Source organism: Passer domesticus, chromosome 6 (assembly GCF_036417665.1).
Source record: "Passer domesticus isolate bPasDom1 chromosome 6, bPasDom1.hap1, whole genome shotgun sequence".
Lineage (NCBI taxonomy): Eukaryota > Metazoa > Chordata > Aves > Passeriformes > Passeridae > Passer > Passer domesticus.
The window spans coordinates 62208383-62233614 of NC_087479.1; the positions used below are offsets into that span (position 1 = coordinate 62208383).

General features: G+C 42.1%; 1 protein-coding gene across 4 annotated transcripts in view; it reads right to left on the reverse strand.

Moving 5' to 3' along the window:
* Positions 1–25232, reverse strand: part of NAV2 (neuron navigator 2) — a 385274-nt gene that overhangs the window by 206430 nt on the left and 153612 nt on the right. Inside the window, exon 3 of one of the 4 annotated variants that reach the window (XM_064426222.1) lies at positions 725–890. The exons of 2 other annotated variants lie outside the window; for them this stretch is intronic. In XM_064426222.1, the coding sequence (XP_064282292.1) occupies positions 725–890 (166 nt within the window). Of the gene's footprint in view, positions 1–724; positions 891–25232 lie in introns of those variants that run through there. One more of the 4 variants, XM_064426219.1, reaches the window with a different exon arrangement.

The window sequence follows — 25232 nt, forward strand, 5'->3', positions numbered from 1 at the left end:
GAAGCCCAGCCCCACTGCCCCTGCCCCATCCAGGCTGTGAGCAGTGCTTGGGGAAGGAAGGCTCAATCATTCATAGCAAGGGGAGCTGGGACCTGCCTATTTAACACCCAATCTTTTCAGGAAATTTTAAACGTGCAATCCTCAGGTTTTTAGATCTGAGACTCTTTCAGACAGAAAAAAAGAGGCATTTCTTGGATTGTATTGTAGGTGTCTCCAGGATGAACGACAGCACTGCTGGATCCTTCTGCAGATGTCATCTTCAATGACTTACCCAAGGTTACACAGTGACTAAGCGGCAGAACTAAAAACTAAAGTCAGAAATTGTGCTCTACTTATTATCAAGTACTATTCCTCCTCAACATTGCAATGTAAAATGTAATTCAAGTTTCCATATGTTCAGTTCTCACATGTTCAGTCCTGGCTGTTGCTGGGATTTTTCAGCACATCTGCTTTCACCGTGTACCCTTCTGCAGGCTGTCTGGTAGTAACTACAAAAGGGTAAATTTTATTGTAGCTGTTTTTGTAAGTAACTGCTTCCACCTCAATCTCTTTATCCATCTACCAATTTCAGACGGGAAGCACACATCCCTCATCATCCAATTCACTGAGATCCCACCAAGACAAATCTTCTAATGTTCTGCCATAACTGTCCACAATGTCAGCTTAAACACAACTATATAAAACATTTCAAAACGCTACAATTCGATAAAGAATGTAAATTTACCATCTGAGAGGACTGGTAGTCCTTGGAGCAGAAATTTGCCAAATACTCCAACACCATTTCCATCATTCCGTGCTGAGAACTCAGCCCTGCTGGCTTAGAGAAGGTTGGGCTCCAGTATGAACATCTCGAAAAAGATCCAGGCCTGAAAACCAGGCTAATTTTAGATCTGTAATAAAATATAGTAAACTTTAAAAGCTATTAGAAGATCTAACTGACAGCTTTACGTTCTGTTCTTCACTTACACATTTTATGAGGTTCAGGCCACCAATCCCTACTGCACGCAACTTGCCAGTTTTTGTTGTTCTGTTTTTATCTTGGAAAACTGGCTAGGGTATGGGATACCAAACCAGCCACAAAGTTAATCTGACCAAAAGAAAAGGATTCCTTTCGTTGCTCCCTTAACAATTATGGAAACTGATCCTTTGATGATGGTGGATTAAATACTCCACAGTTCCTTTGGACACTCAAAGAGTTTTACTGACTTCTCAGCGTGCAGTCCAACCAACTGAATATGATTTCTTCTGAATACACTCAGTGTATGATCCTGACAGATATTTTGCCATATCAGTGGACACATTCATCATCAAAGCTTAATGTGAATTCCTGATAACACATTTGAAGAGTGATCTAGAATTACTGCTTCTCTCATGGATTCAGTTTGCATCTAACAATCCTTTGTCATCTAAAACCTGGGGAGTTTTTATGTTATACATATTTTGCTTTATATATCTAAACATCACAGCATAATGGCACTAAAATGCAAGCTGCTGTATCCAGTGGCAGTGTAGTCACATGAGATCATAAATGATATCACATTACAGGCTCTATCTGCAAAGAGTGACAACATCAATTTTGGTCTCTCTTTGGAATTGACAAGGTTTTGGGTTGTCTGGGTTTTTTGTTTTGCTTTGGTTTTGGGTTATTTTTGTTGTTGTTATTGCTTAATAAATTATTTTTTATCTGGTTTTAAGGCTAGGATTTTTAAAAGAAACTACTTCTCTTGGACAGTCAAAGGGATCTGGGAACCTGTCTTTTATCTTCTTTGAAAAGCCCAACCAGTTTTTCCTTCCCTGTTTTGAATCACCCAAATTTCTGTGTCTAAGGTAGGAGTAAGTAACCTTAAAAAAGGAGGCAAATTATCTCAACAAAAAGCAAGAGCCTCATTCCTTCCCAGAAATGTTGGGTAAGCCTCTGACTAGGAGAAATTCCCTTGCAGCTTTAAGTCTGATGAGTATCTTTGCCTGAATAACCACAACATCCCCTCCTTATCTGCCTGTAGTCGAGGGAGCATCCACTCACTCGCCAAATGGGGAAATATGGAAGGAAAAATGCTATAAACAAGCACTTTACTTTCCTGTTAAGAAAAAAAAAAAAAAAAAACAACAAAAAAACCAACAAACCAAATCGAGAAACACCAACACAATGAAACCACAAACATCCCTACTGATCTGGCTTACCCAGCTGATTTTGAGGTTCAGAAAGTATCACTGCTTTAGACTCAAGCTGTGACTGCTCAGCACCATGGAGTGCCAGCTCAAGTGCCAAGACTGTGGTGTTGAGAACTGGCTTAATACTCTCAAAATTTTAGTGAGCAGGCTCATGTGAACTCAAGAACTTAACACACCAGAGGAAACTATTTGAATGCCCTGTAGTTCAAGAGCTTGTAGGAAAGTCAGCACATTGCCCAAAACAAAGCCAGTAAAGAGAAGAAAAGCCCAGAGTTGACTGCTCTTGAACAGATGATCTTTATGAATGCGATGAACATTTCTGGAACAGTAAAACCACTGAAGCTGCCTCCACAGCTCACACATTATCAATTAACAAAACAGGGTCTCTATACCCAAGTGGAAAGAAAATGTCTGTATGAATTGCATGTAGGTATTGCAAGTAAAATTAAAAGCTTGATGAATTATTGCAAAAGATCAGAGAATTAGACTTTCCTTTCAACTTGTGGTTAATATTCATCCTCAACAAAGCCAAATGTTACATTAGCCTAAATGGAAAAACCATGTAGAATTATACTATCAATTAGAACGCCTCATTAGCTGGTCTGGTGATTCAGAACTGCTGATGGAACTGAACTCAAGGCTTGAAAATACCTTGATCAACTCCATCCTTGGCGTTAAGGCATTAAGGATGGATATGCAATCTCCCAGAAAAATAATTTCAAGCCAAGGTGAATATTCCTAAAATGTCACCACATTGTCAGCGTGGTGTCAGAATCACACAGTGTCAGATTCAGAGGGTTTAATTGTTCTCTCAAACCCATTCTCATCAAGCTTTACTGCTGCCAGGCAGCTGTCCTATAGACTGTGGGCATGTTCAGCCTTGGCACAGCTCCATCAACTTAAGTGAAGTTATGACAGGAATAAATATGGATCTATTTTTGGTACTGCAGGCATTTTGCACACTCACATCCATCTTTTGTTCCTGATCAGTATCAAATACGGAAAAGACTGATCCCATCTGTACATTCACATTACCATTCTATGAAAGAACCCACAAGGATATAGAGGAGTAAAGGTGTAAACCCCATAATTTTTGTTGTGTTTCCCCATGGGGAACAGTAGAGATTAGAAAGAGGAATGTGGATAGAAGCATTATATAATTTGGCATCCTCTCACCACAGCAATTATAATCTGTACATGTGAGTTCTTTATATAGAGCAGTGAGAAGAGGAGGAAACCTTGGTTCTGTTCCCAGTTCTTTTGACAGAAATCCTGTCTGCATTATACTAATTCTGATCTAAAATTCCACTTGTAATCCCCTGACATGCTTCTAATTCACACTGGGTTTAATTCCACTTCATTTTATAATGGTGTAAAATTTAAAAAAATATACAAGCCAAGTTCCACCTGGACAAGAACATCTGTACCACTAATTTTCAGAAAATACACAGGAAATTTCACTGGCCACACTAATGATATAAGCAAATGCTCTTGCACAGTTATGGCACCATTTAAAATTAGCGTCTTCTGAACAATGCTCACATTTAATCCCATTTCTGTACCAGAGCACTGCACGGTTTTGCAACGTAAGCCTGTAGTAGTGCTGCACTCAATAGCTTCATAAGTTTCTATTGTCACAGCAAATGCACACTCACAGCTTTAAATTCATTGTGCTGCCATTGCTTTTGGATTTGTAGCCATATCATTTTCCCACAATCTAATAAAAACTGGGCTCAGCTGTCTTGAGACACTCACTGATAGGGGTTCTGTGACGGGCTTTGAAAAGGTCCATCTCTCTGACTTAGCATGTAAAGTTCATTCCTCAGACTTAAACTCATCAGGACCCGGAGACTGAAAGGGATGAGGAATGCAATAGTTTATTTGAATTAATGCTTTCTGTTGTGGTGTAAAATTTAGATGCTTACTGTTTGTCTGTGCCATGGTCACAGCAGTGACCACAGTGTAAAGCATATACACATGAATAATCTTTATGATCCTAACAGAGGAGCTCTGTCAGGCCAGCCCATAGCTCACCTTGACTTGCACATCTCTGTGTCTGTGACTGTAACAATGGACATCAACTCTCCATGCCACTAACAGCACCTGGAATAAATATTGCAGTACTGTTTTGGAAAGAGACTTGCTGATCACGTCTTTCCAATAGAGATGTGCATCTGGGTATTCTTAATCTATTCATGTGCCCTTTGTTTCCACAAGGTTAATGGTACTAGCTCCTACATTATTTTATGCCTGACTTGACATTGCCCATGGCTTGGTGTGTTTGGAAAAGCAAAGAAAACATCTGTGACTAATGAGCATATCACAGAAGAAAGGTAATGACAATGATGATGATATAAATACCACAAGCTACTTTTGACTTTACAAAGCATCAAGTTAAGATGAAATATGAAGGAGAGGATTTTAAAAAATGTTCTCTTCCCTCTGCTGCTGTTCTTTCTTACCCTCTTGAGAAGTGGCATGTTAAAAATAGCCACCACTTACAAGTTAACAACCTCACATCATCAGGTAGCCACCTTCTGTAACCTTGCTGGCACGTTTCAAATGAACCTGCTCCATCATCTGGAAGAGTTGTCAGAGCCTAAAGGCGGAAACCATCTGAGAAGCAGATTGGAAGAAAAGACTGTATTTCAAAGCCTTTTTACAACTGGATCTGCTTAAGCATTCCAACCCACCCTCAGCTGCCATTAGTCTCTCCCACATCAGCAGTTCTGAACAAACACAAATTGGCCAGATTATCATTAAGCAACTTCAGCTATTTCGTAAAGAGCAAAGTTTCACTACTCAAACTAAGTGGCTAGGACCAGATTTTCCCTTGCCTGTAGTTTCTCTATAGCCAACATCAGAATTTGCTTTCCAAATTCAAAGTATTTATCAAAATCTTCTTTATAGAATGATCCAATCCTATAATACACTCATATTATCTCCATTCCGTTCAGTATACATTTCCTATCAATTTCTATTAAAAAATCCTCTTGCCTATTGAGCCCAAGCATCCAGTTCAGCTGGTGCTGCACTGTGCAGCTCTGAAGCCATGGAATAAGTGCTTGTGGTGCTCACCTACTGCCAGCTGATATCAGGGAATGATGAATATCATTCTACACTTCCAGTTTTTGCCAAGTACACTTCACAACCCAAGCCTGCAGGCAGCCACTCTTCCCTAGAATCCCAAAAAAAGAGCATTTCCACAGGGCACCCGTTCAGCAGCAGTTCTGACTTCTTCTGCGCTGGAAGTCACCTGCAATGCACCACAGAATGGCACTAATTGCAATAATATGAACACCAGCTATTTCTGAACATGTTACCACAAAAAAATTATATATACAAACCTAGATTGTTCACAGTGGTATCAAAGGAAACACAGAAGTGCCTAACATAATGCCCTGAAATGAACGCTGCCTACCTCCACAGTTCCTTTAAAGAAAGATTTGTCCTGAGTTGAAGGAAAATAAAAGCAAACCCATGTCAGCTAAATTTTGGGGTAATGGTTCTACTGAAATTCTTGAATCAAAAAGTTCAGGGAAATTTCTTCAGATTTACACAGACATAAGTCAACCACCAACCCAACAGCCATGACCATTCTTGAGAGTCAACATCCTTCAAAACCAACCTCAATTCCCACTGTGATGATCTAGCAAGGGAATTTGATGAGGATTACCTAACCCATAAACTGGGAGGGAGGGGGAACAGCAAAAAGTAATAATTCATTTTATTTTTAAAAACCACATGTCTGTTTGAGGGAGATATTTACTTGCACCTGCCGAATATCACACTCAGTTTTAAACCAGAAAGCTTAAATGTTCACTTTGCAAGGAAATGTACAGGAAACAGTTATTCTTTAATCTCTCTATTAACCTAGCACAAAATAATCAAATTTAAAGTGCTGCAGGGCCACTGTGCAGCCTCATACATGGCAGGATCAAGCTTATGTTCTCAAATTTCCTTGTAATTTCCTATGTTCTCCCATTAGCAAACTGATAACTAACCCACCTGTGCTGTTCTAACACTGACTTTTTCAAGCATTTTTAATATCCTCCACCCAAAACTGACATCAAAACCTAGTCATGAATGCTGTCTTAATATTTTGTTTCCTACCAAATCAACGGAAGTTCCCACTGTAATGATTAGAGACACATTTGTTGCCTTAAACAGCTTTGATATTTCAACATTTAATCAATTTTAATTTTTTTGAGGTTTCCTGCCACCCTTTTACCCATGATGCTGTACTGAACTCAATGGTTTGCAGCTACAGTATGAAGACCTGACAGCCTTGCATTTATTTTACACACCCCATCAATAAGTTTTTTAATAACACTGCTCTCACTGGAATATTTTGGGAAGGTATCAGTGTCATAACAACCCACGGCCATATTGGAGATCTGGCTGATGTTTTTCACTGGACAACAAACAACACACTGAAGACGTAGGACTGAGAGAGAAATTTTCTCAATTTCACATTTCCTCTTGAAATTTTAGTAGCAAGGACACTGTAACACGCAACCTTTTTTCCAAATAAATGGCACACAGATGATGGAATGATTTTCTGTGTTTTAAGACATAATCACCTCCTGTATGAGAATTAACATGAGCTTTGTTTATTCCAGCAGCAAAACAACCTGTATTCAAGCTTGCCCAGCTGTCTAAAAACTCAACTGATTCCACAGTAAAAGCAGGTGTAGTCAATCATTCCTGTCACAACATTAGTACATTACTGGCTGTTGGCAAGTGGGTCAGCTCGTCACAAGCAAAGCACTTCTCAGCTGCTGTTTCCTTCCATCCCGGCTGGCACATGAAACAACGCCGCTACAGCTGCTGAATTTCAAAAGGAATCCATCTGTTTAACTTCCTAAAATGACTTTAAAGAGTGGGATATAACAAACACATCTGCTACCCTCAGCATGTTAAAAAGATCATCTGGAAATTAACTGGGAAATTATAAATCTTTTTAGATGGGGATTCACAGTGAAGTTCCAATATACGTGTAACATCTGTTCCACCTTCAATTATAGCTCAAAGCTTTGCACCTCTGGCTTGCTGAAGAATCAAGGCAAACTTTAGCTGTAACCAGCTCTGTATCTCCTTATCTCACTGCTGGAGTTTGTTCAGGACCACATCACTGGGCATCCATCTATTCGATTTTGTCACTCCTGAAAGGCTGGACTGGATAAAGCCTTGAGCACTGTGGTCTGATCTCATAGTTGACCCTGCTCTGATTAGGTTAGACTGAAGACCTCCTGAAGGCCCTTTCAATCTGGATTAGCCCAATTGTTTCCAAATAAAGAGAAAAAAATTAAAATTCCATTAGTACCTACTGGAAGAACTCAAAGTAGAAACCAGCTATGAACAACAACCTGGTCCATCACAAGAAAATGCTTAGGCAGGAGGGCCAGCAGAAGACACCAGCAGATCAGATTTTAGGAGGAAAATATTAGCACATGCTGAAGTGTGATCTTCCTTTCGGTTCTTCTCACATCTCTCACAAACACAAATGTGTAATCACTCTGAATTATGTGAACAGATGCCTACATCTAGGATTTACAATTTACATCAACCTAGCCTGCATTAACAGCTATTTTGACACCAAATGCAAACCACAGTGCGTGTTTTCACCCTAAGGTACAACATATGTGTACCCTGCAGCACCAGGACTTCTCAGGAAGTTCCTTGGCTACCTGCTGCATTCTCAGCAGACTCTTCAGGCATCCCAATTTCATCTGCACGGTGCAGGCAGGGCTGGTGGAACACAAGCCAGGAGAGACATGCATTTTCCACAGGTCTGTGGGCACCAGAAAGGCTGGCAGGAATGCAGTGAGCCATGAGAGGTCCCTCCCAAGGAGCTGCCATATCCATTGGGGAAGTGAGAGGAATTTACAAGGACACGGAACAAGAGCAGCCCTGGGGAATATGTTACCAGCAAACTGGAAACAGGTGAGGTGTGCTGGCAAAGGGCTTGTGAACTACAGGCCAAGGCAGACCTTTAGTAATAGGAATTAGTATTTGATACTCAGTATTAGAGCAGAATGTCTTAAGTGCAGCACTTAGCAGCAGTGCCAACACTGTTCTGCATGTATACAAATGACAAACCATTTTTTCTGTGCTGTAAGTAGCTTGTGCAATTAACAGCAGTTTGCTTTCCTGTCTTCTTCCAATTACAGACTCAGGAAGAAAGGGCATATTAAGTTACCTCATGCAATTCTGGACCACCTACTGTTAGAAGTGCAATTTGAGAATGAGCTGCTACTGCTAATTATCAAAATTAAAACCTGAAATAGCAATGTTCACTTTTAAAAATGAGATGACTTCCTATTGCAGGCATAACTTTCCACTGCTCTCCCCTGCCAATAGTTATCACTTTTGTATGAGATTTCTGGACTGAAACTTTGAACACAGAAATGCCATCATCCAGAAAACCTTTCAAAACATTTTGGGTCACCACTTTGGGTCTTTCAAAACAAAACCATTTATTTACCCTTGGCTAATTACCTTTTAGTTTCTCTGCACAGACGCAAAATATTTGTGTTTCTATTTTGTCTTTTCTTTTACATTTTCAGATGGCTGCAGCCATTTCCAAAATCATCACCATGTTTCTACCATGATGTTGGGAAAAAAATTTCTCCTGAACAGTACCACTGTTAGTACAACAATAAAAAAAAAAAATACAGCTGTGTATGCATATGCACGTGTGCACACACACATGCAGTGTGAACTGAATAAAAATGTGGTGATGTCTAATTTGACCTGAGAAAACCAGAACAGCACGTCGACATAAACAGGAAAAGTTCAACACTATTTGCAGCACAGCATCACCAATTCCAATCTCTCTTACCCTGTGCTGAACAAGCATTTTCAATTCAAAGGAATAATTAGCATGCTGAAAAACATCAGAGCACTAGCAAATACCTTTTACTTGGCATTAGCAAAGATCAATGAGAATTCATCACTGTAAGCCCACCACGAGCACTTGTTGCCCAAACACACTGGGACAGGCAGGACTGTGCCTACACCACCCATGTTTATCACAGGAAGTCTAAACTTCATTAGGAGATAATGAAGTAGCACATACCATTCTTCTAAACATCATTACTGACTTTTTAAAACCCACTGAGAGACTCCTCACCCCAAAACCTCATTCTCAGCCGCTGACCATTCTGTCCGACTTTAAGGCCCTCATGCGAGCAGACGTTGCCGGTGCCCGCGGCTGCTCGGAGCCGCAGGCTCTGCCCAGCGGGCAGGCCGTGCCGATGGCCGGGCCCCACCAGCCGATGCCACGGCAGCGGCCAAAGGAGGAACCCAAGCCCGCCCGTTTCTGCGGGGGAGCCACCAGCCCATCAGCTTTGCCCGAGCCCTGCACCTCTCCAAAGCTGTTTTCCTCAGTTCTGTGACCTCCTTCTCCCCTCACTGCTCCTTCTCCCCAATTCCATCCCTAACCCGCCCTCCCCTTAACAAACCCTCGGGAATCCACTCCATCCTTCTAAACCCGGCATCGTAGCCACACAGCTAAGCCTCAACATTTCACTGAATTGAAAATTCTACTTTATGATTCCCTTCCCCTGTTATTCCAAGAGCAGGACGATAACCGTCTCTGCAATCCATACCCCTTTTTTCCTTATTTTTGGGTAGATCACCAGGAGCAAACTGCTTGAAGGTGCAGGGTACCCCAAAAAGCTTTTTCTTTCACAGAGTCCCTGGCTCCCTGTAGCCTCCCCAGTTCCCAATCCCTATCCACTCGTTCTAGCTGAAAAGAGGGCGTCAGCTAGAACTTTCATCCTAAAACCCTCTAACCTTTTTATCATTCTTATCCAATACCTGTCCTCTGTCCACTTCCTTCCTGTCTCCATGAAGTAGTTTTTACAATTATGCTTTTCTAGTTTGTGTGTGTTCATATTGCAGATTGTCCTGTTTTCAGTTTTAGAAAGCAGGTGCCTGCTTCAGGTCACAAGGGTAGATACGACGAGAAGCAGGTTTTGATTGTTTCTTTAATAGCGAGGGTTCAGACAGTATTAGACTGCTGAATCAAAATTGCTGTTGAGTTTAACCTGTCCTCAGTAGGTTCTGAGGGTGACTGATAAGCTAAAATGGTGTCTGGGAAAGTATTTTGACAGTTTTTGTGGTGAATGCTCCCTGAGTATAGGTAGTAGCTGAAGCCAAATTTATTTTTTTTCTTTTTGTTTTTCTTTTTATGACCTAAAACTGAGGGTCTTCTGGATTAAACTGGTTGGAAGGTGAAAGCCCTGAGAGGGGGAGCAAAGTCAGCACCTCAGCCTAAACTGGGGGCTGTGGTGGTCCAAAAAGCCAGCTGGAAAAAGTTAGACACCATTGAGCCAGTCACGCTGAAAAGGCCAATCCCAAAATTCTCCTATGAGCTTAGTGTCAAAGGAAGCACTTGCTCATGCTTTTAAATTTGATTAAGATCTGCCATATGGACCCACATAACCAGTTTATTACAATTAAATGCTCATTTTATCTTTGCTGCCTACCACCAAAAGCAAACATCAAATCAAATGGACTGTTTAAAACATAATCTTCACTGCAATTGTATTTATATTGATGTTACAAAACTGTATAACTACTGTTTCATTTTTTAAATTGTTAATTGTCATATTTCTCTTTATCTTTTCTTTCTAACGAAAAAAGGGTGAGGTGCAGTATTGCATTTTATTTAAATGGTATGCTCTGTCTCATCCCTCCAAAATGTGTGGTATATTCTAAGCCTGTGGTCCTGCCCTGAACCATCCTGTGTCTGTAATCCCATTGGCACAAGTCTGATTCCGCGCCCACTTTCAATCTCCCTCTTAAACTGTGCGAGCGAGACCAGTCGCTCTCTTAGCCTTTCCCCCCTCTCAGCCTTCCTCCCCTGTTGGCCCTTCCATCCCCCAGGCTCCCCCTCCTTCCCCCTCTCCCTTCCCCCCTTCTCCCTCAGTGACCATGCTGTTCCAGGGGCTGGGACCCCCAATAAACTCCCATCTAATCAGCACCCTCAGAAGCCGTGCGGAGTCTCCTTGCCTGCCTGCTGCTGCCAGTGCACCCACAGCCTGGGGGGCCCTCTGGGGACACCCCGGGGTGCCCCCGCCCCCAAAACAAAATACAACAGATGCCCACCCCAGGCTGGAAATTTTGGAATGCTTTAGCCAAAATGCTAGAGCCAAGGTAGAACCATATGTCATCACTCAGCCATGTCCAAAAAGCACCTTTGCTTCAACAGATTAGGCACTCCAGAGCTTTGAACTAGGTTGGGCAAGGCAGTTATGTTTATGCCAGAATAAAGTTTAACGTGTTTTTTCTGAAAGCACACACAACACAGCTGATTTTAAAATCACTTCATTTTACACATGCTCCATAAGAATGCTTAAATTCAGCAGTTAAGGTCTGCTGAGTCTGTGCTCCTGAGCACTACACTGCTCCCACGAGTGAGGGACAAGGCCCACAGCTGAACTGAGCACTCCCCAATCCAGGGGGACCAGAAGCAACAAAAGGAGGATTCTAAGCAGCAGGGAGCATAACAAGGCTCGAAGAGAAAACCTGTATGTGGGGCTGAGAGCATGGATTACGGAAGGACATGGAGATGGAAACTGGTTCTAAAGAGCATAGTGTGAAGAGCAGAGCCAATTATGGGAACAGGACTGGGATGAACATCCAATATAATGAGAGAGAGAGCATTAGGACATGGAAGCTCTGAACATATAAAACACTACACAGTGCATGCCCCAAAATCAGGTTCATATTTCATGCGTGAAGCTAGTAAAATACTAATTTTAACTTTCCCAGTGTTTCAGGCCCATGTTTATGTAACAGAGAGTACATAGCATTGTCATAACTCACCAAACATCATCCAGATATCAGATGAAGGCACATTACTGCCAGTACAGTATTGAGATATTAAACTGATCAGCACTATGCACTGGGAAGCACATACCAGGAAAAATCCATGAGGGTGTCAGGAGGGAAGAAAAATACAAATTTTGCCATTACGTAGGAATGTAGTTAAATCTCACATACCACATACTGGTCTTTCTTAAATAAATATACTATGAAATAACTGGTTGCTAATTCACTACTCTTTAAGGCCAGCATTGGAAAAAACAGTGTATGATCAAGCCCTTAAAACAGAATCATCACGACAAATAGGCTTTATGTCACAAAATGTAAAAAGCAGGTATCTGGGATTTTGTATTTGGCATTTCCTAAACTTTGGGTTCTTAACCTTTGTATTTCAGCAACCCTAATATTCTTTTAACACTTCATTTGTTCAACAAGTTTGATATTGTTTCCCAATGTATACTGGATGGTAGATCAAAGAATTTGCACAGAAGACTCTTGCACAGAAGATTTACAGTGGCTATTTGCATCCTGGGAAATCAGCAGATCTGCACACAGCCCACACACCCCATCCCAGTGCTCCACAGAAACACCCCTGGTATCCTGTCCCAACCCTTTCAGCACAGACTGGATCACAAAATATCCTGAGCTGGAATGGACCCACAGGGACCACTGAAGTTCAGCATCCCACCACAGGCACAGCAGCAACTGCAAGGTCACCTCTGCACAGCGATGCTGGGATGAGTCCCACACAGCTCTGTCTCCTGGGAAGGAGCAGGCACAAGGCCAGCTCTGCCTGCCATCATCTGAAGAGAGCGAGAGCACGTTACCAACGCAGCCAGGATCACCCAGCCCTCAGAGCTGCAGAGGCAGCAGCTGTGCCAGGCTGCCTCAGCGCCCATCGTGCCCTTCTGCACAGCTTCCGTCCCTCTGCCACAGCCTGGTGTGCAATGCCACCTGCAAACGGGTCACCAAGCCTCTGACCCAGTCCCCGTGGCAGCCAGGCCAGTTCCACATGACAGCCTGGCACCCCGTCAGCCAGGTTTGGTAGGCACGGGCTCCCTGGACAGCAAGCAGGCAGGGGAGACAAACAGCAGATGGCTTTTCTTATCTCCACAACAATTTAATCGCAGTGGTCATGATGCCACTAACGTGCTCCACGCCACCTCCAGTGCCTTGCTGCAAGGTGAACAAGCTGCTCTCTCCCAAGGGCAGCCCTTGTGACCAGCCAGGAAGTGTTTGAAGTGTAGTCAGGACACAAGCCACACTCACGCAACTTGAACTTTGTAACTGGAACAGAGCATGACAGATCTGACCAGCTCAGGCAAAAAGGAAAAGCGCTTCTGCTGCAGGAGAGTTGTGACCCTGGAAGTCAAGGATATGGGATGAGCCCAGTGCCACTGCTGAGTTCCCCTGCAAATGTAGGCAAGCTGGCCTGACAGCTTGGCAAACGCCTCAAATCAGGCTGCCCTAAATAGAAACAAGTAAAATTGGTTGCTGCTTTGGAAATGTATTTCTTCGTTTTCTCTTTATGAACTATAAAACCAGATGAAAATGTCTGCACAGTGTCCAGGGCAATGTGACAGCTCTGTTAACAGAAGCCTCTCAGATATTGAGACATCACCAGATAAAGATTTCATTTAAGCATGGGAGCATTATGTAATTAATGCTGATCTACATTTGTGCGACCCAAAGCTAGGTTCCTCAGCACTAAAGGGGATGTGGGGATGCCATAGCTACTATGCAGGCAAATCCAAAAGGAAGGCCAAGGCAGCAACTATACTCCTAGTAAAGAACAAAGACTATTAAGTGTGTTGTCTTTTCCCAGCCTTGATTGAAATTAGGAAACAAACAAAACAAGTTTAAATTGGTTGTATTTTGCTAAGCTGGTCAGAGCAACACCAACTTGGTAACACCAAGATTGTGGGTTCAATCCCTGTATGGGCCATTCATTTAAGAACTGGACTCAATGATCCTTGTGAGTCCCTTCCAACTCAGAATATTCTGTGAATCTGTGTTTTCAGCTCCTTAGCAAGACAAAACTAAAAACCCCAATGCATAATAGTTGATTTTATATTTCCTGAAGGGTATAGCTAACATCAGTTCTCCAGGCTACTCTACAAACTTGGGCTCTTAGACATATCATGGGGACTTACACATATGGATGCAGCAGCAGCTAAAGAAAACAGCTGTAATTATTCCCAAACCTGTAATAAATCACAACAGGGGAGCAGTTGGAAGAGGAGATGGAGAGCCAAAGTTTGACAAATGGAAAAGACAAAACCATTGGAAAAAAACTTTTGGGATGTGTAAGCAAGCTAATGAAGAGTAGAAATAAATAAAGTATAATAGATAGGTTATATACAAAAATATCTGTAACGCAATCTAAAATAACAGCTTTCTCTTTTGATGTTACTATCTGTTTTGAGTTCATGTTTATGGCACTACCAAGCCCCAAACAAATGAGATGAAAAGTGGGGAGGGTTATGCAGATAACATTGTTAGGGAAGGAAGAAATAAAGGAAGGTGCTGTTTATCTTTCCTTTTACTCTCAATATTTTGATTCCCTGTTGCATAAACAGGAGGGTGAGGGAATTAAAACGCTGTTAGTGAGTTCAAAAACTTAGTTCTGTTCCCTTGATCCAAAAATTCCACAAAATGTTCCTCTTCCTTTTCATATTATGCTTTACCACCTAGAGCCAGAGCACAAAGGGTAGCGGTTCCCAACATGTGTGTGCACAGGCACAAACCTTTGTGTGGCAGAGCTGTGCTGGGAACAGATAATTACAGCAAATAAAAGGCAGCTCTGCATACAACAATGTGGAAGCAAATCCAATTGCTAAGGACATTGGCTGAAAACAGCCCTCAGAAACAAAGAACCAGCCACATTAGAGCAATCTTTCATACTTGTATAAAATAAGTAATTGAGTCACAGACAAGGTGAATCCTGGGAGCACAAAGAAAGACTACAAGTCAAAGCTGGAAACTGTCCCAACAGTCCTATATTTCAGCTCCCTCTCTGTTTGGTATTCTTCCCACTCTGGGTTTAAGCACAGCATCAAAGCTCATTATTAGTCTGCAATCAAGGCCATTAGAGCTCTCAAATTCAACCTGAATACTCACTGGGCAAAACCTGGCAAGACAGCAATAAAGATTCCCTCTTAGTAATCAGAGTATTGCTCCACACCATGCTGATAGAAAACAGTCCCTTTGTGCCCAGGGGCCTGCCAGAGAGCTCACTTGAGAGAAAATGTTATCTTACACACTATAAATATGTGAAAATAAGATTGGAGGCAGCTGTTGTGACAGCAATTTGCCCTGTTAATATACCACTCACACTCTGCTCAGGTTTTTAGCTCACTAGTGACTCAGAAGCAAGAGTGACACTGCCAAACCCCATCACATCCCTGCGTTTCCCGTCCACTTGTAGGACTGCCCTCACCCTCACCTGACTTCACTTTGGCTATCAGAGATGGAGTCAAGCAACCCACAGCTATTTGGGAACTGTGCAGAACAGGACAGCTTCTTTATTGTCCTAGTTTGGCCCTGTGACACCACAGCAAATGTTAACCAGGAGCAATGTTAACATTGCAAAAGTCTCTTAAAAAAGTAGATATTTGAAGCATTCCCACTTAAAACTAAGTACAGTCATTTATCAATTTAACTCCTGCCATATTATTACATATTACTAAAAATCCTCAGCATTCTCTCAGATAATTGGCTGCATTCATTATTTCCAGTAAGAAAGAAATTACTGAGTGGGAGAAAAAAAAACCATTTTGTTTCTACATTACTCCAGGTTGCATGCTTAATACAGTTCCTTCCCAGAAAACCGAGTGGTTATTTCTATTTATACTGCTTGTCTTTGCTATAAATGAAGATCCAAAACAGGTGGCAACTATCATGTAGCTGCTACAACATACAAAAGGTGCATAAGGACATACTGCAAAACATGACTACTGGCCATAAAGCTACTATTGATGAGCAAAGTATAGCCTACTGATTTCCTTCTTCAGGAAGGAAACCTAAACCTAAACCAGAGAACACTGGCACATTAGCTCACCTCACAGTCAAAATTTCGCTGGACACTCTCAAGACCTACGGGTAATGTATTTCCCCCAGGATGCAGTATTTTAAAATACAGGTAATGAGAGACAACATCCTTGAGTAGTAAGTTCCAGATTTGAATAAGGACGCACAGAAAACCTAAATCAATGTTTTTAAGCTTTTTTAAGCTTTCAGTTTCTGGAAGCAACTTCCTAAGGATGACTCAGTATCTGTAAAGCAATTGTTCTTCTCTGAGATGAGATAACCTTGGGGAGATACAGCAAGCACTGAGTGATGGTATGACAGAAGGTTTACCTCCTTTGTACCTGTTCTGGAAGGGTTGACTTCAGCTGCAATTCCTGAATTACAGGGTCTAGAGAGGTCTGGCTGCTGCCAGCCTGGAGCAGCACCAATCAGCCAGAAGTCATGGTAGGAGGCAGCAATGCCTCGAGCAGACTGCAGTGCCTGTGTCCCTGCCACCTGTGCAGAGCAGGGGGGGAAGCCTGCACCCTTCCAGGGCACAGCCCTGGCACCATGCAGTACACTCCCACACACACTCCCACTCCCAGATGGCCTTCACACAACCCTTCCAAAAGAAATTATTTTAGGATTTAAGCAATTAAGCCACTGAGCCCAGATTTTTGTCTTGCAGTCAGGAGAGCAACTTTCTTTTTTTTTTTTAAAAACAGGGAAAAAACCTTGAACAGACGAACATCCCTGCCAAACTAAAAATAATAAAATATTCCTGTTTCTACAGCAAGTCACCTAATACAGCCAATGAGTTTGTTCTGCTGACAGCTCTGTCTTTATACCTGCTGCTTTTCCTTGTCCTGAGTCTGGCAGGAAACAAAAGCAGGAATGGAAATCATCTCTGTGCCAGCAAGTAGGGGAAATTAAGGGAAACAAGGGAAGGAACACAAAAAAAGGCACATGTGATGTCACCCCAATTTTTATTGTTGCTTATGATGTAGAAGACAGCACTGGCACTCCAGTAATTCAGTGGAGGGGAAAAGGCAGCTACAGACCTTCAGCCCAGTTTAGTGATGAGTCCCCTTAAGCTCCAGAACCTATAATTCAGGACACTTTTTTTTTCAAGACACTGATATTAGAGCATATCACCACATCTACCCTGCAAATCTATGTATATTGAGGAGGTGGTTTTGCTTTAGACCTACTGAAGTGAGACAAGAAACATAGTCAGCTGCAAGAGAGAATTCTCTCAATTTCTGTCCTTCCTGAAAAGAGAAGATTGGGCTAAAAGATTATTCAGATAAATTGAACTGTGTTAGAGACAGGGATCAGACCTTAGTGAGCCCTCAGGTAACCACTTGCATTTAAATGCCTGTAGCAGTAAGCTCCTGGTAACGTAAATATTAAACAGACATTTCTGAAGCCTAGCACAGAAAGACAAGGGCTTTTATGCTTGCCTGCTTGCTTTTAATAGTGGATATACAAACCTTATATTATATAATTTGAAATTTTCTCATTGAAGTCTTGAAAACTGTGATTGAAACTTCAGTAACAATCTGCATTGTCCATCCCATGACTCTGACTCAGAGACAAGACTGAAAAAGTCACCAGGACCAGCTGTGTGTCCCATTCCCAATGCACACGTGATTCCAGCTTCCCATAAGCCAGGCCTTGAGCCGCTGCAGTTCAGAGAGAGCCATGCACAGGAAAAGGAAACATCTGTGCTGCCCTAAGCCAAAATAGCCCCTCTGAACCGCCGTGCCCAGCCTCTCCCCATTCACCTCAACCACTCCACCCCAAATCAGGCCTGGAGACATGACCCTGTGCTGTCCTAGCATCAGTCACCCTGTGACTCACAGCTCTCTGTGAGCTGATGCATCCTCCCATCTGCCCAAATGTGCCCTGCTGTCTGACAAGGCTGCCAGGTTCAGTGAGCAGTCACTGAACAGCTGAATCACCCTTTTCCAGCACTGTCATTGCCCCAGCTCTGACTCTGTCCTTGCCCTGGTGTCTCACCACATTGGCCTGTGTGGAGCTGCTGTTGAAGCTCCTGGAATCCATTAGGGCTGCATTACTGAGGGAATGCTGTGGGAGAAGGGGTGTGAGCAGAGTGCTATGGGCAGAGGCTTTACCTGCAAAACAAGCAGACCACCAGAACAGTCAACAGAAAGCCAAACTTTATCATGAGCACAGATGCTCCTCCAAGCATGTTAAAAGCAAATCCTTTCTACTGGCTCTGCTAACTTTAATAATTAAACCCCTAGGTCAGGCTTTTGAGGAGGCAAGTCCCAGTTTTCATGCTATCTCAGGAGACCCATGGTACAGAGAGACAAGGAGCAAAAATAAATGTGAGTGACAGATTCACATCTGAGGCTGACATCTAGCTAAAACATCAGGTAAGTGCAGGATCAACATGACTGAGAGGCATCAAAGGAAAGGAGATATTGTACAGGACCAATTCTTCTCTCCCTCAAAGGCAAAAAGTATTTTTAAAAAGGCTCAGGAACCAAAGGACAAAAAAAATCCAAGTTATAACTCTTTTTCAAAAAAAGACTATGCTCTTAAAGTGGACGTTATAATAAGGAGTAGCCTTGTGACACTGAAAGGAGTAAAAATGGCACAACTGATAACCCACAAAACTCTCTTTTCTATATTCAGCTCAGCCCCACAGTTCTGTATACCAGATCACTCAGCTTTGTGTTCTCCTACCTCCAGGCCCTTTGCTCTTGCTCCTTAAACTCCAGATAAATCTCTGATCCTCATGCCATGCTGTCAGGAACAAGTGGCACAAGGCTGGGCTAACATTTCTTTTCCTTTCCAGCCTGCAATTACACAAATCACATCTTTAGAGCTTTTCCATCACTCCCTGCCCATTTATTTCACAATGCACTTTACCCAGGCTTGCCCAAAGTTTCACTTCCTGGCAGACATGAATAGTGAAGTGAATCAAATATGAGGCTGAGAACATCTCAAAAAATGTTCCAATACCAGTAATTTTTGTGAATAGTGAAGTAAATCAAACATTAGGCTGTGAATGCAGCAAGGAAATCTTTCAATACCAGTCATTTTTGCATTCAAGCTGAAAAAAACTAGGATGGAAAACACTTATTTCCTGAGTTTTGCAAAAAATTGTGGCTTTTCTCTACCACTCTCAGTGTAATCCATGTATTTTGAGAACAGTCAGCTATTCCCATTGCTCTCAGCTGGCATGTTCCATGCCATAACTCAGACTTTGCTGAGAAGTTTGCTGACCTTGCATCCTGTTTAAAGCAGTTACTGGTCACCAACATGGTGACAGTAAAAAACCATCACTTTCTGCAAGCCTTCTCCTTCCTCCCTGACAGCCATGAGAGCCAAGCCCAGAGCACACTCACCCCTTCCAGTGGAAGAACAATGTACTGGTTCCTGAAACTCAGCACAGGACAATTTTGGAACATTATAAAAAATACTATGACATTATAAATGGCCATTTTGGGGCATAAGCTGGAGTTGGGCACATCTTATCTTAACACAAGCAACATAGACATTCTGGAGAATATCCATAAGAGAGATGGGAATCCGGCCAAACATAGGCTTTGCTAAGATGACAGGATGAGGCACTTAAGAGTGTGTATTTGAAGATGAGAAGGCTACAGGGGGGATCTTCTTGTGCTCTGTAAGTACCTTAAGGGGGATCACAAGGATCTGGTGGACGGATAAATTTGAACTAAACAGCAACAGAACAACATGTGGACAACCCCCGGCTTTAAAATAGAAGCATTTTTTATTAAACAAAATCATGGTGGTTTAGCCAAAGTGAGCTGCTATCTAGCCATGTTGGGGTTTTTTTTTGGTTGTGTTGGGGTTTTTTTGGGGTTTTGTGTTGTTTGTTTTTTTTTTTTTGTGTGGGTTTTTTTTTTGTTTTGGTTTGTTTGTTTGTTTTTGGGGGGGTTGGGTTTTTTTGGGTTTTTTGTGGGTTTTTTTTGTTTTTGTTTTTGTGGGGTTTTTTTGTTTGTTTTTGGTTTTTGTTGTTGTTGTGGGGTTTTTTTTTTTTGTCCAAGAGACTTCTGAAACATAAAAATAATGCAGCAGTCAAGAAAATAAAAACAGATTGCTTAGATAGCATATCTATGGATATGTATGGGATTAGATGCTCAAACACCATAGTTTTACTCATGCATACAGGATTTATGGTTAGCATAAGTAAGGAATCTTCTTTTCTCAGGTTACTACATGGAGTTGAAGAGATAGAAGCTTGTGGCAGAAAAAATTGATATAACCTTAAGAAACAGATGATGTGGAATATTCTTCTAGCACCCAGTTGCACAGAATAATTTCTAATATACATACAGAAGCACCAAAGACACACTTATTGTATCATCCTGAAATGACAGAACAGAAGAGCAAGAAATGCTCTCTAAAATGTCTCTCACCTGCCTGCCCAGCACACAGAACCTGATCACTCCCAGAGGGCCACTGTCCCCTCTGCCAACACTGAACACTGCAGCATGATCAAAATACCCTGATCTTTCTTTACCTGCACCTTGCAGATGTTCTTAACACACTTTTACTGGATGCTCAATGTCCAGCCTGTGTTGTGAAGTCAAAGCAGAAAAAAATCTTTAAGCCCATTGTAAGGGCTAATGGTTTTTAACTAAAAGGGGGCTGGTTTAGATTAGATATGGAGAAGATGGTTTTAGAGATGAAATACTGGCACAGGTTTCCCAGAGAGATGGTGGAGCCATCCCTGGAAATATTCAAGGCCAAGTTGGATGAAGCTCTGTCACCCCAGGACAGGCTCTGAGCAATCTGGTCTAGTTGAAGATGTCCCTTCTCATTGCAGGTGTTGGACTAGATGACCTCTAAAAGTCCCTTCCAACCCAAACCTGTTATTTTTCCCTCTCAAAAAGCACAACAGGCTGAAAATATTATGTGCCATGTGCAGAGCGACTTACAGGAATCCCTTCTGAAGAGAAAGTCTTGCCAGTGGCCAAAAGCTGGTGTTTTATTTTTATTGGACTGGGAGTTTTATGTTGCCTCCCTGCACCAGTTGAGATGAAATTTGAATCTGCTGCTGCCGTTTCACCTCGGGTGCCTTGACTTTCTTGTACTAAACAGGAAGCCCTTGTCAATACAAAACTATTTGCACTGGCCTCCCTAGCCTGTGCTGTGTCTAGATAATTCAGGCCTAATGAGATATTATTTCCTGTGTTCGTGGCTGACAACACCCAAAGACATTCTGGGATTGTGTGGTGATAAAAACTGAACTATATTAAGCTGATAGCACGGAGCTGTTAAATATAAGTAGAGAGTAGAAGAGGGAATGGATACTGCTCCATGCCATCCAAAAGTCACTGAGATTTGTGCTTGAGCCAGGAAATTAAAACAAAAACAGGCTTTCTGGTTTAGGACTGACATCTCCACTAAACCCACTGAGCTCCATAAACTTACCTATGTGCTAAAATGCAGAGAGGTAGCAGAAGCAATATGTATGTGTGATTACAGGCTAATGAGAGCATGACTTTTATCCTCACCGGATGCAGATGGACTAAAACTAGCTCTATTCCTAATATGCAACAGCAAAGGTCAATCCAAACAAAAGGTAAGGGTCAGATTTCCAGCAAAACTAACCATAGCTTCTTGGCAGTTTCACCCCCAGGGAGCTGCTGGAAGAAGCAGGCATGTCACAGGAGTGACACAGCCTCTCTCACAGGCACCTGGTGAGTACGAAGTAAAGCCCAGCCTTTCCTTGCTCCACCAAAGGCAGTTGAGCCCAGACCTAAGCCAGAGGGTTTAATAACAATTATCACATATTATACATTACACACACATATTATACATAATACATATACATATTAATATCATAATTTCATTTCTTTCCCCTTTTCAGAATATGAGCCAGTTTTCCAGCATCTTATGTGGACATTATGGATGACTAACTTGCTCACCAGCAACTAAATCAGGGCTTGAGCCAATATGCTCCAGAGTGTAGCATATTTATAGCCTTTGGGATGTAACAGTGAGCCATCCCTCTATGGAGCAGAAATATCCATTGTGCTTGAAGAAGATGGCCCTGTATAAACAAGTCTATGTACATTCCAAATGAAGTAAATGAAGAGTGGCAATACAGCACCTCCCATAATTCTAGCCAGCTGTCAGTCCAGCTAGGAAAACAACAGGATCAAAAGCAAGCCATTTTTCCTTGTGCATTCATAAACAGAAGAAATTTTCTTATCGTAATTAATTCCATTTTACAGTATCATCATTAAGATATGCAAATTATTAAAGCCGAATGAAATACTTCAGTTAATCTCCATCCACATATCCTCTTCACTGGTCTTTATAGGGCAGATTTTGAAGGCTACCTATCATTTCGAGCTGCACTGCTGTTCACTTCTACAAAGAAACAAACAGAGAGCTGCATGAGACACGGATTAAAAAAACCCCAAACCTTAAACTTTGTGATAGAGATGTTGGGCCACTTTTGGACCAAGTACAGTGCTTCAGACTGTGGTAGGAGCATCTTCAGGTCTATTTAGAAAAGAATGGCAGTCTGATGGCCAGCCTCCAGGCAGGCAGCTGGGCAGCTCTATTAAAACTACACTGTTACCTTGAGGAGAAGCTGACAGGTTAATGAAACAGGAAAAGCACAACAGCCCCGGGGAATTCATCCCAGCTCCCATCAGCTGTTACTATGCAAAACTGGCACTAAAGCTAAAAAAGCACCACATAAGCTTAATTACCTCCCATATTTTAGATCAATGTGACTATTTCTTTCAACCACACAAGACATTTTCTCTACTTTTCTTTTGCAGTTTCTACACATGAATTCCCTAGTTGCTGTTTCCAAGGCAATCCCACACTAGAATTTCAATGGTTTGAAGCAACTCAAAAGGTTCAGCCATAGAAGGCAGGCTGAGTTGGTCTCCGATTCCACTGCTGTAGGAAATATGAGTATGAATACCAGAAAAGTGAAATTATCTAATAAAAAATAGCATGAGTCTTGTTGTACCTTCAAAGAGCAAAAACAGATGCTTGAAGGCTGTATTAGTTGAGAAGTTAGCTTGAGAAAAGATCACCTTGGATGTAACACAAATCTATCCAGGACACAGGGCGGACACAGAAGGAATCATTATTTGAAGAAGTTATGATTATGCTGAAAGTTAGGACCAGCTAAAACTCTCTTTGCCATCAAAGGGGAGAAACAGTACTGCTACAGAACACTGAGATCATCCAACGGTGTGTACCTAAAATAGTTCAGGTGAATCACATCCTAAAAATGCTTATTTCTGTTCTTTAACTATAAAAGGAGCCCTAAGGCAGTCAGTTCAACTGCATACGTCTATACTGCAAAGGTTTAAAGAAAAATGAATTAATTTCTCACTCAGCGGTTCCATCCAGAATCACAGAAAGTTCCCTAAGTTATGCAGCAGTGAGATACTTGAGGAAATTACTATCCTGAAAGTGGAAATGGGGTATGCTTTCTTGATAATAAAAGTAGCTATCAGACCTCTGCCCATGTTTAAAAATATTAAATTATCACAGTGTTGTCATACCAAAAAGGCAATTACCAATATGCAAGTGTCCTAGGTTACAACATAAAGATGTATTCTATTCCCATCCTCAAGAGCTGTTGAAACCAGGAGGGGCATTGTTTTTTCCTTATCTCCTGTTAATGGGCCACTCAATGCCTTTCCCTATGGCTCAGAGATAATTCCCTCCAGGAGCCATTCCTGTTTAATGGACCCACCGCATGACTCAGAGAATGACAACAGCCCATTGGGAGATGCTCCGCCCAGGGGGAGGAGCTGAGCATTTCCACCTGGACATAATCTGGGTTTTGGGACACAGCAAGCAGTCTTTCCACTGCATTCCCAGAGGAACAGCTGCCCTTACCCACTGGTTTCCAGAGGACAAGAGCTACCAGATTGTTTCTGCAGGATCACCACTTCCACAAGACCATTTCATCTGGACTGCTACCACCACCCTAACTAGCAGGGTGTCAGGCTGTATTCTGACCCTGTCAGTGGTTTTTCTTTCATATTATTGCATGTATTTTGGATAATTTTTTTCCTTTTTTTCTTCCCTTTTCCTAATAAATTGTATTTCTGACTTGGAGTCTCTCACTGGTTTTGCTTTCAAACTAGAACAGTAAGAAACCAGATGACTTGATTCTACTGAAGAAAAATTCCCACAGTGAAGTTACAATTTCCACTCTCACAAAATAAATGACAGGAGTTTTAAAAGAGAAAACAGAACAATATTCTGTACAGCTACTGACCATTTCTTCAAGACAAACTCAGTTCTCAATGCAAAACTGTGCACCTCACAATAAGTACAGATAAAAAGGTAAGAAGTGAAGAGCACCCAACTATAAAGTCCTAGGCTCTACAGCAAGGTCAGTGAATGTGAAAAGAACAGTGCTGCTGATCATGCTGCATGTTTCAATCCGATCTCCAGATTCCAAGCCTGGTAGCTCTCACAAGCATTAAATTTCCCAAGTAATAGCATAATTTAAAAATGCTACCAGGAAGGAAAATACACTTGACTGCACACACTTGGTTAATTCCCAGAAACATTGCTTCTCTCTCTTACTTTTTTGGATGCTGGAGCCTGTTCCTGTAATTCAAAAGTAAACAATTATTCAGGAAGGCTATTCAGGCAGAAATCAAGCGAGGAGCACGCAGTGGCCTGTGGGTTCCCCAGCAAGCCCCGTGACTCATCGGGGCAGCCTCTGGGCCAGCAGACAGCACACGCTTTCGCTTTCACACAACGCCCAGGCCTGGCAGGCTGCTCCAGGGAAAAGCATCCAGCCCCTGCACATCCAAAGCAGGAACCTCGGAATGACGAACAGCCACCAGCAGCCTGCTGACAGGGCAGTCAGCCTACAGATACCAAGTCAGGCTTACTACCTGTTATAGATAATGAGATTATTTGCTCTCGTGTTTAAAAGTGTAACTATTGTGTGAATGTTAAGAAAAGCTTTAGTAATGTATAGTTACGCTATTGTAGTTTATATGTCCTCTGTTCTCCCCATAGTTCCCTTTCCCCCCGCCCTGTTTTGTGACCATGAGACAGCCAGGGTTGTCTAGGACAGGTAAAAAAAAAAAAAAAAGAAGGGTGCACACGTGTCACTTGCAGGAAGCAGTTGGGAATGGAAAAGTGGGAGGTGTGGCATGGCAACACCTGACCCCCTATCAAGTTACAAGAAAGTAGTTTCCACCAATAAA